At 44.5% G+C, this 16,542-nt stretch overlaps 1 protein-coding gene across 3 annotated transcripts in view; it reads right to left on the bottom strand.

Moving 5' to 3' along the window:
- LOC135396510 (uncharacterized) overlaps nucleotides 1–10,838 on the bottom strand; it is a 28,463-nt gene extending 17,625 nt beyond the window's left edge. Inside the window, exons 1-5 of one of the 3 annotated variants that reach the window (XM_064627521.1) lie at nucleotides 10,451–10,820; nucleotides 9,836–10,117; nucleotides 9,216–9,426; nucleotides 6,024–6,076; nucleotides 2,093–5,827 (exon numbers count right to left, since the gene is read on the bottom strand). In XM_064627521.1, coding sequence (XP_064483591.1) covers nucleotides 2,572–5,673 — 3,102 coding nt within the window. In that variant the 5' untranslated portion in view covers nucleotides 5,674–5,827; nucleotides 6,024–6,076; nucleotides 9,216–9,426; nucleotides 9,836–10,117; nucleotides 10,451–10,820 and the 3' untranslated portion in view covers nucleotides 2,093–2,571. Of the gene's footprint in view, nucleotides 1–2,092; nucleotides 5,828–6,023; nucleotides 6,077–9,215; nucleotides 9,427–9,835 lie in introns of those variants that run through there. The other 2 variants (XR_010423415.1, XR_010423414.1) reach the window with 2 other exon arrangements.
- Between the last annotated feature and the right edge of the window lie 5,704 nt (nucleotides 10,839–16,542).

The raw sequence follows: 16,542 nt of genomic DNA, 5'->3' as shown, positions 1-16,542 counted from the left end.
CTTTATCAGATTGGAGGAGGCATATTTGGTGACGTATTGAGGGGTTTCTTGCCCATACTGACCAAGAAGGTAGCGCCATACGTTGGAAGAAAGCTCCTTGATACTGGAAGACATATAGCCGAGGAAGTCCAGCAAGGAGCATCATTTCGAGAAGCCGTCAAGAAAGGAGTAGACCGCACAGTGCATAAAACTCGTGACGAGTTACTTCAGAGACTCACAGGGAAAGGAAGAAAACGCAAGGCCATTAAAAAAGCTCGACCTGCGGAGAAGCGGAGGAAATCTGACTTCTTTACTTGACAGAAAAAAAAAAATGTCTATTGCAGTAGTGCATAAAGATTCTTGTCTGTGTACTACAAACCAGCTGGAACTCTTCTCTCTTCCACCTACAAATTTTGCTTTGGAGAAGTCTGAATACGTCGAGTTTTTCCCAGTATCTGCTCCGACATCAAGCGGAGTGATCGAGTACAATGTTCCGGGACTCGGTGGGGGCTTCTTTGATCTTCAATCCAGCTTTTTGCATATTCAGTGCAAGATCATTCGAAAGAATGGAGATCCAGCGGTAACTACAACAAGCACTTCAACAACACCTGATGCAGTCATACCTGTCCAAGCGTTTGGTTCATCATTGTTTCAACACGTACATATCTACCTGAATTCAACCTTGGTTTCGAGTTTCGAACATTATGGCTACCGTTCCTACTTGGACATCATTACGAATGCCAACAATGTAACTCAGACACACACCCTTTCAGCAATGTTATACGAGCCAGACCCTTTAGGCACGAGTGAGGTATATGCTCCCACATCTGATTCAAAAGGAGTTTTCGCTCGTTACAAGCGAACCAAAGGATCGGCACTGTGTGACATGTACAGCCCAATCTTCAGCGACATATGTCAACAACAGAAGCTCATTCTTAACGGAACCGATATTCGAGTTGTGCTACGTCAAGCGTCGGATGATTTTCGTCTCTTGCAAGCTGATGGTGCAACAGAAAAGCACACTGTGGAATTTTCACGTATCGTGCTCTATCTCCGACGTGTTCAGTTATCGCCGAGTATACTTGTTGGTATAGAACGAAGACTTCAAACAACACCTGCAGTATACCTTCTCCGAGGACTGGAAATTAAGTACAGAACCATCGCCCCTAACCAATCTCAGGTGATATTTGACGACTTGTACAGCGAGCGAGTTCCCTCCAAGTTAACAGTATTGATGGTCAGGAGCGATGCCTACCAAGGTAGCAGACCACGAAACCCATTCAAGCTTGAGAACTTCAAACTAAAACGAGCACTACTGGACGTTGGTGGACAACAGTACACGGATGAGTTCGACTTCCAACGAGACATCTATTCCAAAGCCTATATACACCTGCTTCACAAACTAAAACGCAAGGATATACCAATAGCTCCAGCTGCGTATGCAAAAGAGACATTTATGCTTTATTACCATCTGACTCCAGATGCAGAAGTGAATGCTCTTTGTCCTGTTGTTCAAGCCAACGTTCGTCTGACCCTAACGTTTGCTGCCAATCTAACAGAAGCAGTTACGGTGTTGTTTGTATCCGAAACACCACGTGTGCTAGAAATCAACAAAGACAGACGAGTGAAATTTGTCTGAAAAATAAACATGGAGGAGTGGCAGTTCTATGCAGCATTCAGTAGACACTACTGCACCAGAGAACTGTTTCGGGGAACCTTTGCATGCAATGAAATCGCAAGACAGGAAGCCATACCCGGGATTTATGTGATTAACACAGCTCCAAGGAGCAGTAACGGTGAACACTGGACCATGACTTATGTTTCCGGTGACAATGTAGTTACGTATTTTGATAGTTACGGCATTCAGCCCGTCTACAAAGAATTCTACCAATTCATTCATCCTACCAGGTCATTTTACTATAACAAGAAAAGACTTCAGGGCTATGGATCAGCTACATGTGGCCTCTACTGCCTGTATGTAGGCAGCATGCTCGCTTGTGGATTCTCGCTCCGAGAGTGCACTCAGAGATTTTCGTCAACGAACTTCACGCTGAACGACAAGCTGGTACCCGTCCTTGTACGGAAGCAATTCCCAAGAAAGACAGACAACATGTCATGTTGCAGTGTACTTTGACACAATAAAATTGTATTTATTTCCATGTCGTTACAGGCACAATCTTATATATATATATATAAAAAACAGCATTACAACAACAACAGCCAGGTAGGGCAACATATGCATAAAAACTGTCTACATCTTTCCATTGGATGCGTACCCAAAGGGTAACGTGTGGATACCATCCTCACAAATGAAACGCTTTGTGTCTAGGGGATTTAAAGCTACTTTCGTAACACATACACTTTTATTTATATTTTCCTTGCGCACAATGAGGTTCTGACAAACTTTGTACACTTCACCAAGCTTAAGAGAGTCTATGTACATTGAATAATGCAACTTCTGGGCTTCACATTGTTTCACCCCCTTAGCACGATTGTATCGTCTTTTACTATGGAGGTCTAGTGCATAGAGCTTTGGTTTCAGGCAACAGAACCCTAGGATGTGGTCGTGGGGCATTTCGTTCTTAAATTTTCCTAGCACCATCTTGTTTTTCGTAGAATACATCGAGTCATCACAAGAATGACCAGATGTATCAAGGTGGGTATCGGCGAGCTCCGCAAGAGCCTTGTGTCCGGGGCTACCCGAAGCAAGTTGTTATAATAAAAGTCATACATCATGACTTTAGACAGCTCGAGAATAGTGAACCCCAGGTACAGAGGCTGTCGCATACGGACTATCGATTGAGCGAACTGAAACAAGACTACGTTAGAGCTTAGAGCCCTGAATTGTTTGAGGTTCGGTTTACGCAAGAATCTCAACACTTGCTCCTCGGAAGTTGCTAAGCGACAGTCGACGAACTTTCGTACATTCATACATGTTTTCCCATATACGGAGTTAATTAAACTCTTGTACAGGTTACGTTCGAAGGTATTGGTTGCCTGCTTGCGTAGTTCATGATGGAAGTCAACATAGGATCGCAGGAATGGTTTTTGTTTGAACCTGAGCACCCGGTGAATTTTCTCGAGCCGAAGACCCAACTGTAGGTACAACTTTAGACTGCGATAATGAAGAAAATACTTCTTCTTGTCAAGCAGTGTAAGGAGTAATTTCGGTTCTATATCATGCTGTGGGAGGTTAAATTTTTTCATCAGGTCTTTCTGATAATCCGAAAGCAACTCATACGGGACGCTCATTTTTTCGGGCGCGAGCGGTAAATCTTTATGTCGTTCGTGGAGCTCTTGTACGTAGGCCAGGTCTACCTCTAAAAAATAACCAACGTCTGCATAATCTGCAACAAGGGTTACATCTAAACCTGCAACCTCTTCGGGTGACAGCCATTCAAAGTCTCCGAATGGGAGTGGTTCACGCATCACTGTGCCATAGAGTCCATTTATGTCCATGTAATGAATTATGGTCTTTGGTTTTTCGGGATCGTACTGATCTGTCCCTGGGACATTTGCAGTGGCCATTCGCGTTGAACACTGGGTCATACCACCACGCAGGCCCCGTTCAATTAACAGATAGGCATCGGGATCGTGGATTAAATCCAGATTAATCCGGCTCATTTTTAGTGCGCAAGACATGCTTAGTCCCGGGAGTGACACGAAATGAAGTGGTTCAATTTTGTGCGTCTCCAACGCCCATATTCGGAAGTTTTGAAACACGTCTGCCAGAAGCAATGCGTCCGTCAGAAGGTACAAATCCGAGTACTCGCCCAGGCTCTTCAGTTGAAATTTTTCAAACACATTTTGCGCATGGCGGTAATCTTCCTCGCTCACTTCTGATCCGTTCAGTTGGTTAAAGAACTGGTCACGTGATGGCAAACAGGGCTCGTCGTAACGTTCAAAAGAGGTAACGTAGTTATAACAGAAAACCCCTTTACGTACAACCAACCTGAAGTAGTCCTCCTCTGCGAAAAACTGACGCAGACACCTGAAGTTAGATTCACCTTTGTCACATAGATTTTTCGTCAGTGTGTCGAGACTAGCATTGAGGAAGCTTAACGAGTCTATGAAGCGGAACACACCAATGTCTATAGCCTTAAACTTTTGACAACTGGAGGCTATCACTCTGATGTCTGTCTTCCGAAGCAGGTGCAGATGAGCTACTATGAATCCGAGGTCATAATTGGCATTATGTGCAATGATGGGCACTTTCCGTGGTATCCGCAGTTTCAGATTACATCCCTGACACAATGATTGGCGAAATTCTCCACTTACGTGATCATGGTCTCGCACTTTCTGCTTCTTAGTGAATGGTTCTTTACAGATGTTACAGTGAGTGGCTTCAGAATGTTCGAGTTCGTCTCCTGGGGTCATTTGCAAGGGCACAGTCTCGTGCAACATCGCATACAGCTCATCATGCAAATTACGCAATAGTTCCATGAAAACGGAAACGCAGTCTGCACCACGGTAAATATGTTTCTTCAAGACATACGAATCGCACGAGCGTATGACGAGGAGACAGAAGGATGAAGGGATGTGTTCCTCGTAGACATTCCCGCCTCCCGAACACGGTGATAGTACACTCTCAAAGTCGTATACACAGTAGAAGGGAACTTCCGACATCAAATGCTCTCCGGCAAACGACAGTGTCTCACCTTTCTTTGGAAAAATAGTCTTGGACACTTTTTGTTGTTTACACATTAGTAGATGATCGGCGAGTACACCCGGGGTGGTGAAACCCATCGTACACCGTTTGCAGTGAAAATAACCAGGTGGTGTGAACAAAGCATTGAAATTAGTAATGAGTACAAAATGGAAGTCAATCAGCAGTAGGTCGACATGCTTCTTGCACTGGTCGTCAACAACCTTAATCGGGTAAACATATTTTTCATCTTTGTCATAACCGTACACGTTAATGCTCACATCGTTCTGCTTCTCAAACATTTCTACATCTTTCGGGAACACTACAGGAAACGTCTCTGGAAATACATATTGAGACAGGTATGACCTGTAGGATGAAGCTCTGCGTCTGTAAGAACCCTTTGCAGGATGTAGACCGGCAAGTACGCAAAATGCGAAACACATGTTCTGTTCACTATCCTCGTGAAGGTCGACATTCAGAAGACACCGACACTTTTTTTTCAATTCGTTTGGCAATTCAAAGTCGGTACAACCAATGAGCTGTGGTGCGAGACGACCGACATGAAGAATGCAGGCGTGAATTCGAAATAAGAAAAATCCCGACCCTTGCATTTCAAGCTTTTCTAAATTGTTGGTGACTTCAGTGCCTACTTCAATGACAGCACGTTCTACGTCTCGTTCCGACCACAGCGTATGCACACTCGAAGGAATAAATTGAGTGACAAATATGATCTCATCCTCAGGCGTATGTCGACCGAGTTCCGCCTTCAGCAAAACATAAAAGCGTAACGGAAATCCGAAATGTCGAAGTACACCGGCAAGGTAGCGTCCGTTTTCATGAAAGAATGTGCTGACATCCTGCCCGTCGTCGTCTCTGTCATGTAGATGAAGCTCATAGCGGTTGGTATAGTTGCGGAGCGTACAGAGTGTCTCACAAAATGGGATACAGGGTGTTGCAAGGTTATGAACGTTAGCCAGATGAACTTGAAGTCCCAGCGCTGTTGTGTAGTGCTGCCGATCGGCCGGAGGACAAAGGTGGCATGTCACCATTTCTTTTTATTTTTTTACTCGGATTGACCGAACACGATGTCTGGCGAAAGAAGACGTTTCCCCTCTTTTCCAACTCGCTCTTTCTTCTCCATCCAGAGCCCGCTCGTGTTCCTCATGTCTTCGATGTCTTGAGTGCTTAGTTTATGAAACCGAGCTGGAAGAAACACCTTTACGTGCTCGTGATCCTTCATAATTTCTACGTAGACCGCCTCGCCATACCTCGTTTCAATTTTGTTAACATCAACCACATCATACTTGATGTTTTTAGGAATTGTCGCCATTTTTTGAAACTCTCCACATTTCTTTAACTTGTCAAGTTTATGCAAGATCGACGAAGACATGATGCTTACTTGTACACTGATGCAATGATGACGACGATGATCCTTCGGACACGTTGGACCGACTGAAAACAAAAGGAGCACATGTTAGAACACTGCAAAATATTTCATCATTCTGAACACCATACCTCCTCAGAAGGAGGTTCGAGAGTGAAGGAGCTGAGCGTCAGACAGTTCTTATATAAGAAGTTGCCAGCATGGCAACCTTGAGGAGTCTTCTTTTTTTTTTACATCGTCAACTCTGCAGTCGAACCTACCTTTGCAGTTTGCTTTTTTTCCCTGCAGTTTGCAAGCACGGACTTGTTTATCTAACGAAACGTATCTTGACCAGACTTCATTCCCTTGCACGAAATGACAGTGATAGCACCTTTTAGGTTCGTGACGCCTGCCTCGGTGTCAATTTCAGGGGCTAGTCAAAGTGGGAAATCCACCTTCGTGGCACGACTAATTAAACACAGAGCTGTCCTCTTTGACAAACCGTTCAAGCAAATATGGTATATCTATCTTTATAAGCAGCCGGTATTCGATACTCTTCCTGAAGTAAATTTCAGTCAAGACATCCCTGCAGATCCGGAGAATTATAGCCACTCATTATTTATATTTGACGACTGTTTAGCCGACCGGCAAAGACTCAAAGAAATCTGCAAATTTTATATCGCTGGGTGTCACCACCTGTCAATCACGGCTGTGTTCATCTCGCAATACCTGTTCGTCAACGACCCTTTGTATCGCACAATACAATTCAATAGCACGGCTCTCGTTTTATTTCGTTCACCACGCACTACAGACCAGCTGCGTATGCTGTCCAGGCAGATTTTCGGGCGAAATGATTTGTTGCCCACGATATATAAAGATGCCTGTCAGAAACCATACTCATACTTAGTTATCGACTTGTCTCAACAGAGCAACGATCACTATAAGGTGTGGACCAACATTTTCCCGGATGATCACAGACAGATCGTATACAGGTCATGAAAAGGCTTAACAAACACATTCGTTTCCTTCGTATGATCGCTGAAGCAAAGACAGGGGAAGATCGTTACAACCTGATTCAACATGCCAGCAGGGAACAGCTACGAACAATCAGGGAGATTTGTATGAACCTCTGCAAAGGAAACATCGACGTACCGGCGAAAGTTAAAAAGCAATTGCAGCCTTTTGCAACACCCATTAGGACACTGGCTTCCAGGCAAGACCGTGCAGATGTGAAGAAAGTTAAACGGATTCTTCATCAGTCCGGCGGGTTTTTGCAATTTTTGTTGCCCCCCATGTTAGGTCTCGTTTCAAGTTTAGCGGGCAAAAGCATCGCAAAAGCAATCGGCATTTAAATAATGCAGAAATACGAGCTTGTTCCCTATCGGGAAAGCACTATTCCGTCGATATTGAATAAACAGGAGCCTGATGATATCAAGGCCAAGGAGATCATCCAGTACTTGCACAAGCTATTGCATCCTCCCGCGAACACATTAAGACAGCCTAGTGCAGCAGGTGAGGAGACAAATCATGTGGCATCGACAAGAGAGCAGACACAGATTCAAGCGGACGAGGAGGAAGATGCCATCGTTAATTTTATGAGCAGCGGCTACAAGATGAGAGCAAGCCAATTACTGCGTTTACTAAAACCCGTGCTCGGCTGGAATAGTAAAACGTTTGAGCTCATTGTCAATGGTGAACAAATACCAAATACCAACGTTGTAGACCTTGTTTATTATTTGGTCACAAGAGCGCGAAATGTGTGGCGACCCGCGTATCTCGAGAGGATCCTACCACTATTGGTCAAGCTAAATATACCGACACTTATCGTACATCCATCTCGACTTGAAAAGGAGACTGCAGAGCCATCAGCCGGTAGTCCTACGTTCACACCTGAGACACCTCGTCGACGCATTTCTCCGGTTATCACAAGAGCGGCTAAGAGACTTCGAGAATGGAACCGGTATTGAGCACGTTGGAAACGCAACAGGAACACTGTGGTTACCTTCGGGACGAAAACATTCTGGCGCATTTTCCCGCACGACACAGGAAGAAGGCCCTCGCCATTCTGCAGATGCTAAAGACCGTATTTGCGATAGATGAAGAGGGAAGGATTATCTGTCATTCTCGCGTTGTTCCAAGTAGTTCCGTCATCGAGCTTATAAAATACGAACTGCACAATCGATCGCCCTCTTGGTACAAAGGTGACGTGGCAGCCGTTATAAATGCCTACTTGTCATTCGACGGACTTCGTGTTCGTGGAAGAAAATTGTGCTAATGGCTGCTTACGTGGACGTATACCATCCTGGTGCTCTAGGTGGTGTTCAACGACTCGCACGAGCGATCGGTGAAAAGCCGGCGAAGGTTGCCAAGTTCCTGGAAACCAGTGATGTGTACTCTCTCTTCAGAGAACTTAAGCGACCACGTCAGTTCCGGAAGACCATCGTTTTGGGTGTGAAGGATATATTCCAAATAGATTTGAAAGACCTTCAGAAACTGTCGAGATACAACAAGGGTTTTCGCTATCTTTTGTTTTGTATCGACGCATTTTCTCGTATGCTTGCTGTAGTGCCTGTGCAGAATAAACGAGCAGCGGAAATTATACGTGGACTGAGACTCGCTTTTAGACGTATTGGGACTCCGAGACTGATTCATTCAGACAGAGGTACAGAGTTCACCAATAAGTCAGTCGGAGCATTTTTAAAATCAAAAGGGATATCTCTCTTCCACTCTAATTCAAATACGAAAGCAAGTATTGCAGAACGATCTATTCGAAGTCTTATGACGCCACTTTATCGTGCTTTTGAATATCAGGGACATAAATCGTACTTGAAAATTTTACAGCCTCTGGTCAAAGCATATAATCATCGTGTTCATAGAACTCTGTCGGCACGGCCTGTGGATGTCAACAAAGAAAATGAACATTTATTTAGGCAAAAGCTCTATCCTACTCCGAGCAAACCCCCAGAGAAGCCACGTTTTCGCGTTGGCCAGCTTGTCAGAATAGCAAAGTCTAGACACCAGTTAGTCAAAAGTTATCTTGGTTCGTTTACGCGTGAAATTTTTGTGGTGAGAGCAGTCAAGATTGGTTACCCGAATACCTATCTCTTACGTGACCAGCAGGAAGAACCTATTGAAGGTCAATTTTATGCAAGCGAATTAACACGTGTGCAGCCTGGAAAGGGCCACCGCATTATAAAAAGACGCGTTCGGAATGGAAAGGTGCAGTACCTGTTGCAACCTTCTGGAAGTCGTAGAAGGACTTGGGTTCCGGAGAACTACCTGCCACCACCGACGACGAAATGACTGGCGATCACTGGTCCGATGTCGAACAGCCAACCAACGCTGGCGATTCCTGGTCCCAATCGGGTGATGATGTGTGCGGCATGCGGGACGTTACCCAGGATCATCAACTCCAAGGAAAATGTCGCCGTCCTCATACCTGTTGGAATGACGTGTTAGAATGCGGTTCATCGAAGTCAACGGACGACACAGTGCTCGTCGCAGCATTTAAGATAACCAGAGACATTTTCCTGTTCCAGTCCCTGCCTCTGAACCTTCCCGCGAAAAAGACTGTGTGGGAGTCTTCAAAAACAATGTATGCCCGAGTGCACAGGAAGTGTGAGCACCTATCCGACCACCCGTTCGACCTGGTCTCCGAATGGGGAAAACAGATGAGCTCAATATTCAGCTATTACGGTGATCGTGACGTCGACGTAATGCAACTGGTGGCCGAAAGTCTATGTATCATGTACTACGCAATGAAGACTGGCTACCATTACCTGGCTGTGTACATAAACGACATGACAATTGACCTGTTGCAAAATAGGTTGTCACCCAAAGACGCTTACCAATAAATATTGAAATCCATGACGAGTTGTCTCATTTTACTGTAGGTCGTCATGGTAAATAGATGTCCGGAGATGTTCTGCTACACCTTGTCCTTTCTGAGTGCTGTTTCCCTGTTCGTTTTCGTAGCTACAACAGAATTTACAAAACCAACACTGAAACAGGGAAAATGCACTACCGTGACTCAGATTGACCATAACATCTACGTCCACCGATGTCCAGCTGCAGTAACTGCCGTACGCCTTTGGCTCAGCAATGGTCATCCGACGAGATACGGAGTAAATCTGTCGCAAAATGATACACGTCAACTATGGCATTGCTTGAAAGAAGCAAATGTCGCGCACAATTATTATAACTTCGAGTGCTCGAAGCTATGTGAAATAAGCTTCGAACCCAGGCAAGTAATAGAACGATGTCCCGGCAATGTGTACAATATTGCAAGACTCATTGGGAATGGAAAGCACAGCGGTTACGGTATCACTCTTTCGAAATCGGCTACCATGTCTCTGCTGTCTCATCTGAGCGAAACAATAAAAAGAATTTAAAACAAATACATGCCCGCATTTCATTTAGCTATAAGATACACTGTAACACAAGAAATGGTTTGAAATACTCACATCACTTGGCTCTTACGTGGCACACTCACTGCTGGAAGCTCGTACGTGGCAGACAGCGTATACCACCAGTCGAAAATTCATCTTGCGAGGGCGATAACGGTTTCTTTTTTTGTGTGTGTGGTTGGTGTTCCCAAAGAGCGTTTGGAAAAAGCCAGACGGGTGTTTCGCGGTTGTGTTATCATACCAAAAGAAGAAGAAAAAAGAGCGCGTCGGCAAGAGGTATCGCATTTCACATGCTGCTCCTGCGAAAGGAGAAGCTGTCCACGATGCATTCACGTGATCCTTCCTTCCCTTGAAATAAAACAAAAATGAAGGGTCTTATAAGCTAGCTGTCGACGACTGAGACCGATCAGACCTTCATCGACGACGCAACTTTGAAAGGATGTGAGTATACCTCTTGTCTTTATGCCTTTTTTTTGTTGTTATTTTTATTTCGAAACCATCACAGCTGGTAACCGCAATACGTAGTCATGCAATGCTTCTCGATTCATTGTATGCTGTTGTCGCAATGCGCAACACAAGTTTGGAAATGTGCGTGTATAGAACACCTCTATTTTATTGTGATTGTTGTCACTGGGTTATTTACTTCCAAACGTCGTACTCCTATGCAAATGCATGACACAGTAACAGAGACATATCGGAAAGTGGAAAACGTTAACCGATTCTTTGATAATGCTGCTTGTTGTTGTTGCGTGACACCTGATCGAGATTTGAGTCATCGTAGACTTTGTCCTGATTGAGAAGAGCGTTCACAGGATGTTTCGTTTTCCCTTTGTTTTTGCAGATTGCTTCTGTACAAGGATGAAGTCAAGCAAGACTCTAGTAATTTGTAACATATCTTTCGTTAGTTGAATAAAAGAGTAGTAAAATAATGTGCTGAAATAAAAAAGGAATATATACAGTGTTGTCTGGTCTCTGATGTACATCATTATTTGAGTGTACTTATCAAATGGGGGGAAAAATCATGCTGTGACGCGGCATTTATTTTTTTGTCAAATGAAACCGTAAGTACAGACGGTCAAAAGCTTGAAACTAGAGGGACATCTGGTAACCATTCAAAAACCTGCGTTGACGTTGTCACAGCGAAACTAGCGTGCTGCGGTTTGAAACCGAAATTACAGTCGGTCAATAGCTTGAAACCAGAGGGCATCTGGCAACACGTAGGAATTCGAAACTGAAACCAGAACTACACGTGGAGCAACCAAGCTTGGCGTCCATTCATTTAAAACCGAAACCGAAACTACAGACGGCCAAAGCTTGAAAACTAGAGGGCGCTTGGTGGGAACCGAAACTACCTGGCGCTCTGACGCGGCAACCAAACCAGGTGACGGACTGACTTCAACCCGATCGGAAAAATACTATTAAATGTCATCAGATGTTATTGCCTGTTATTAAATGTCATTTGTGTGTTATTACATGTCATTTGCGTGTTATTACATGTCATTGCGCGTTATTACATGTCATTGCGTGTTATTAAATGTCATTAAACGTGCATCCAGGTGCCCATCAAACACTATCGACACGTGAGTTCCCATTGTTTACCCGAGTTAACCGTTACCTTATCCTGGCGGCGCATGTTATTGAAACCTGGGAACCCATTGTTCACACTATCGATACATGATTTCCATTGTTTTCTGAGATATCTTATCGTGCGTGTGCGTGTCGCATGTAACCTGAGCGGCCCATTGTTACCAAATGCAATATCTATCACTACTCATCCCGTTGTTTTACCCTCGACAAGCGAATCGCCGCTTCCGCAGTACGATGAACTCAGCATTGGCATGTTCATAGCAATATCACAATGCCCGTACTAACATACCTGAAATTTGACCGGTACATTCCTTTAGTCTCACCATGTGTTCTCGTCTTCTTCTTTCTTTTTTTTACCTTCTCCAACGTCCCACGGTCTCGTGAAAAGTTATCGTATAGATTATTCTCCCACAAAAGTCTTCGAACACTTTGAATACGTTATGCACACGACCATCTCTACAATACACGACTATAACACTCGCCCGTTCGCCTATGGGACTTCCGTCCGCGCCTCGAGGAGCGGAAGTGCCGTATTTACGCGCGGAGCGCCCGCCAGGAGCGCCACTTGCGGGACCCAGAAGAGCGCCTGTTGTAGCTCAGCTGTGTGCAATATGAGTGGTCCTTGTGGTTAATTCTTCGTGCGTACATCTTTGTGTATTGTCGCAGGTTCTCTGTTCATGTAGAGCTAAGAGTTCTGAAACTAAATACTCAGAAATAGGCTGTGCTCTGAAGCGTAGGTGGCATGTAAAACTGTGAAACTCGCGCACTATGTGCCGTACATCGTACACATAAACTTGGCAGCAGCACCTTGTGTGTTGGGCCAGTTATCATGCGTTTATGATTGTCAGACGCAAGCGCGTTCATACTTTACGTTTCACGTGAGAGGCGTTCCGTGTTAACATACAGGGCAGTTACAGAGAATGGGTGAGTGCGACCGTAAGAAGAAACTGTTCCTGGCAGAGAGATGACTGACACCTGTTACGACGTCGAACAGAATTTGTTGTATAAGCAAGCACTTCAGTTTTAAATCAGAAGTTGCTTGTTTTGTTTTCCTACTTATTGGTCCCTTTTTATTTTACTTTTACACTTTTTTTTCTTCTTTTGCGGTGTGCCATTACAATGCTCTGCTAAGCTTTATTATGCTGTTCGGATAGAAGCCACCCTGAACAACAACAACTTTATTTTCGACCTTGGAGAGTGGGGAGTTTCATCGCCACAGGCGATACTCTACCCCATTGCTGGATGGAATGGGGGGAATAAAATAACGAGTACGCCACTCTGAGAATTTTTCTTGATGGTGGCTTTTCTGCGACGCTACCTTTTGGTGCCTTTTCTGTGTTCGTTTTGCACTCCAGGGAGATGCAAGGCTGTGTAAACTTCGTGATCACTAAACGTAGGTACCGTAGCCACGGTGCCACGTCTGAGAATTTTGCGTTTTGCGCCGATGCTAAAGTCTTCGGCCTTGAAATGCCGAGAACACGCAGAGTTCGAGCTAGCATGCAGGTGAAAAACGATTTTAGATGGAGAGTATTTCGCTGTTGTTGCAAACAATGGTCGCGGCTGATTACTTTGTTGTACGAAGCATCTTCATCAAATTTAATGCAAGCCTTTACTCATCGGCACCAGTGAAATTGCTGTTCTCCTTTGCGAATCTGATTGTCAGACCAAACACAAGAATCCTAAGTGATGCAGTCAAAAACTTCTAATATTAAAATTACCGTGATAATCTAACAAATAAATGCTATTTTTCCTTGCTGACTTGTTATGTTCATCGTTATTTCTGTAATTCCAGATGACATCCTCATCACAGTATTTATGGTACTTGCTACGACATTTAAATACTGTATATTTTATATTTAAATACTCCTACCGAAAAGTATTTATGAAGTGTATTTAAACACCCCTTTCAACGAAGTATTTTGTATTTATATTTAAATACTCAAAAAATGCATTTATGTCCACCCCTGGTCGGAGACCACGGTTCATTATGCGTTTTTTTCAGAGAGATGCGTAAAAGGTACTCAGCTATATTAGACAAAACTATTCATGGTACACACAGCCATCCAAAAAGTGCACCCTATGTGAAATGAAACAATCGCAATTCGCAATGAAGTTACTTGTGTCAAGACACCGCAATATATTTCGAGCCACTTCTCCCGTAAGACAGCATTTGGGCGGAACTCATGGAATGAAATACTTGTGTTCAACACTGCTTTCTTCAGCTTGCAAAGCGTGACGGTGCAGTACACCATCACGTCTGCACCATGCACAAACCATGCACTGGAGACAAACACTGTCCACCGCGTGAAAAATAGCAAAAACCAAACGCGAATGACGGCAGCAACGGTATCTGCATAGCATGCGTCGTCTGCCGAGGGCAGGTGGGTCAAAGTCGCCATCTTGCCATGTATTTCGGCCCATTCCCCGCGTAAAACAACGGGGATCGCCATCTTGTGGGACAGTTCTTGCCAACATCGCAAAATCTGCCACCTAGATTTGTACCGAAGTAGAAATTATCTGCAAACAATGTGCACCGAGCATGCTATTTCTCAAAATAGCCACTGCAATCCGTATCCAAATCCAGCGTGAGTTATGGCTGCCGTCGCTCCTCAATGGTTGTGTCGCCGAGGGTCCCGTATTCAGCGCCACAAACGCGCGGCGGCCGCTCGGCGAAACTACATCAGTGGCGCTGGGGCTAGGTGCGAGTGTGATGGTCGTGTATTATAGAGATGGTCGTAGTTATGCAAGAGCAGGAAATTGACCAACTTGCACGAGATTTCCGACCACTGACCTGCTGCAATCTGGTTAGCATGGCACACGGCCAGTGGAGGACAGATGACCGAGACAAATAATGGGAAAGCGCGCCCGTTCACATTCCTTCGGTTGTTGTACCACCTGTCTAATTGTAAAAGAAAATCGTGGGGGAACGCGTAAGGCTGTTATTCGAAATGTGTCTCTTGTGTGCTTCCTTGTTTGTCTTTCTCGCATTCTCGCAATGTGTCCTCGGCCTAACATATTGGCCTTGGCTCATAATCGTTGTTGTGAACGAACTAAACATCGTAGAACCCTATGTTTGCGCCTAGAGAGCTATACGTGCGTGTAGTGTGCCTGTGGACCAAATCTAGCGGTACAATGAACGACTGTAGCATTTCGTGCAGCACTATCTTCGGTGCGCAAGCAGCCATGGTCTCAAGGGAATATAAAACTGTAATCGGTATCATCAACATAATTATCGTAATGAACATAATTATCGCAATATGGTTGAACAGTTGCACAGCTCGCCGCGCATGCTGAATCATATTTGGTTACTGCAAGTGTCACTGACATCCTGCGTGTTAGATAAAGCTGTTAGGGGCAACAAGCAGGCTCCTACAAAAGAATTGTCACTGCTAGGCAATGAATGTGAACACAGAAAAGGCTACGAGCTAGTTCTCCTCGGTCTCCCAAACACACGCTTCTTCGTGTTGTTCCTTTCTTTATTTTTTGCTTCATTGTTTCTAGTCGAACGGAAGGAACCGGGTTATGCACCAGCTTGCCTGCCTCCTGTCCGTTCGGTAGGCAGTTAGGTAGCGGAGTACCGCTATTCGCTAATCCTCTGAAACGCCGCTACTCATTCCGAACCGTAGCGCGGTACCGCTACCGGAAGGAAATATGTACCGGCGCTACTGCCAAGCTGCCTCGTAAGCTATTTTTTTTTATGACGAACATGTAACCATGATGAGTATAGCCCACACAACGCTTAGGCAATAAAATATTGTTTTATGCAGGAACAATAAGCACGAAAAATGTCGATACCAGCTCTGAACTTTATCCTAGGCAAAATAAGAGCGTACAGAAATTAGAAAATATCACTTTGGTCGTGCCGGATTGTGACACGGATACTGCCCTATCGAAGTGAAATGGCGTGGAATACGAGTTACTTCTTTTGTCTTGCCCACTAAAGTAGCCGGAAAGTAGCGGTAGCAGCATCGGACACGTTACCAAAATTTGTATCGGGAATTATTTTTCCGCTATTGGTTAGAAATTTAGCGCGAGCGCTCCTCCGCTACTGAAAACGTAGCGAAAAAAGCTGCTCTGTTAGTAGCGCCGCTACGCACAGCACTGTCTGTCGACAAGGAAACGTGTCCAGCCACACACGCAAACACACAAAAGAAAAAAACGTCCCCGAATCACGCACATGTGTGCCGTAATGTAACGCCTATGACAGAATTCAGGTACCGTCTGCACCATGATAAACATTCGTTATGTAGGCAAGGGGATTTTGTCGGTCAAATCATTTTTTTATGGCAAAAGGAAAAACAAAAGAAAGAGAGAGAACAAGAAACAGCAAATCGTGATAAAATTTACCTTTTTTTTTGGGGGGGGGGGGGTGTTCATAAAATTAGATTAGGCATATGCTGTGGGACTACTTCTGTATTATGTATTCTTGTCTTTCGCATTGCACGATCTCGAAAACCTTCCTTATAACGTTCCTTCCATCTGCCGACGTCCTTGACTCTTGGAAGTGAACATGTACGCGTCCTTACTTATGTGGCTTTCCAGGTAATAGTTCTTCTTATGAA

Source organism: Ornithodoros turicata, chromosome 6 (genome assembly GCF_037126465.1).
Source record: "Ornithodoros turicata isolate Travis chromosome 6, ASM3712646v1, whole genome shotgun sequence".
In the NCBI taxonomy this organism is placed as follows: Eukaryota; Metazoa; Arthropoda; class Arachnida; order Ixodida; family Argasidae; genus Ornithodoros; species Ornithodoros turicata.
The sequence above is the reverse complement of the archived record's forward strand: the minus strand, read 5'-3'. Positions and strand labels throughout refer to the sequence as shown.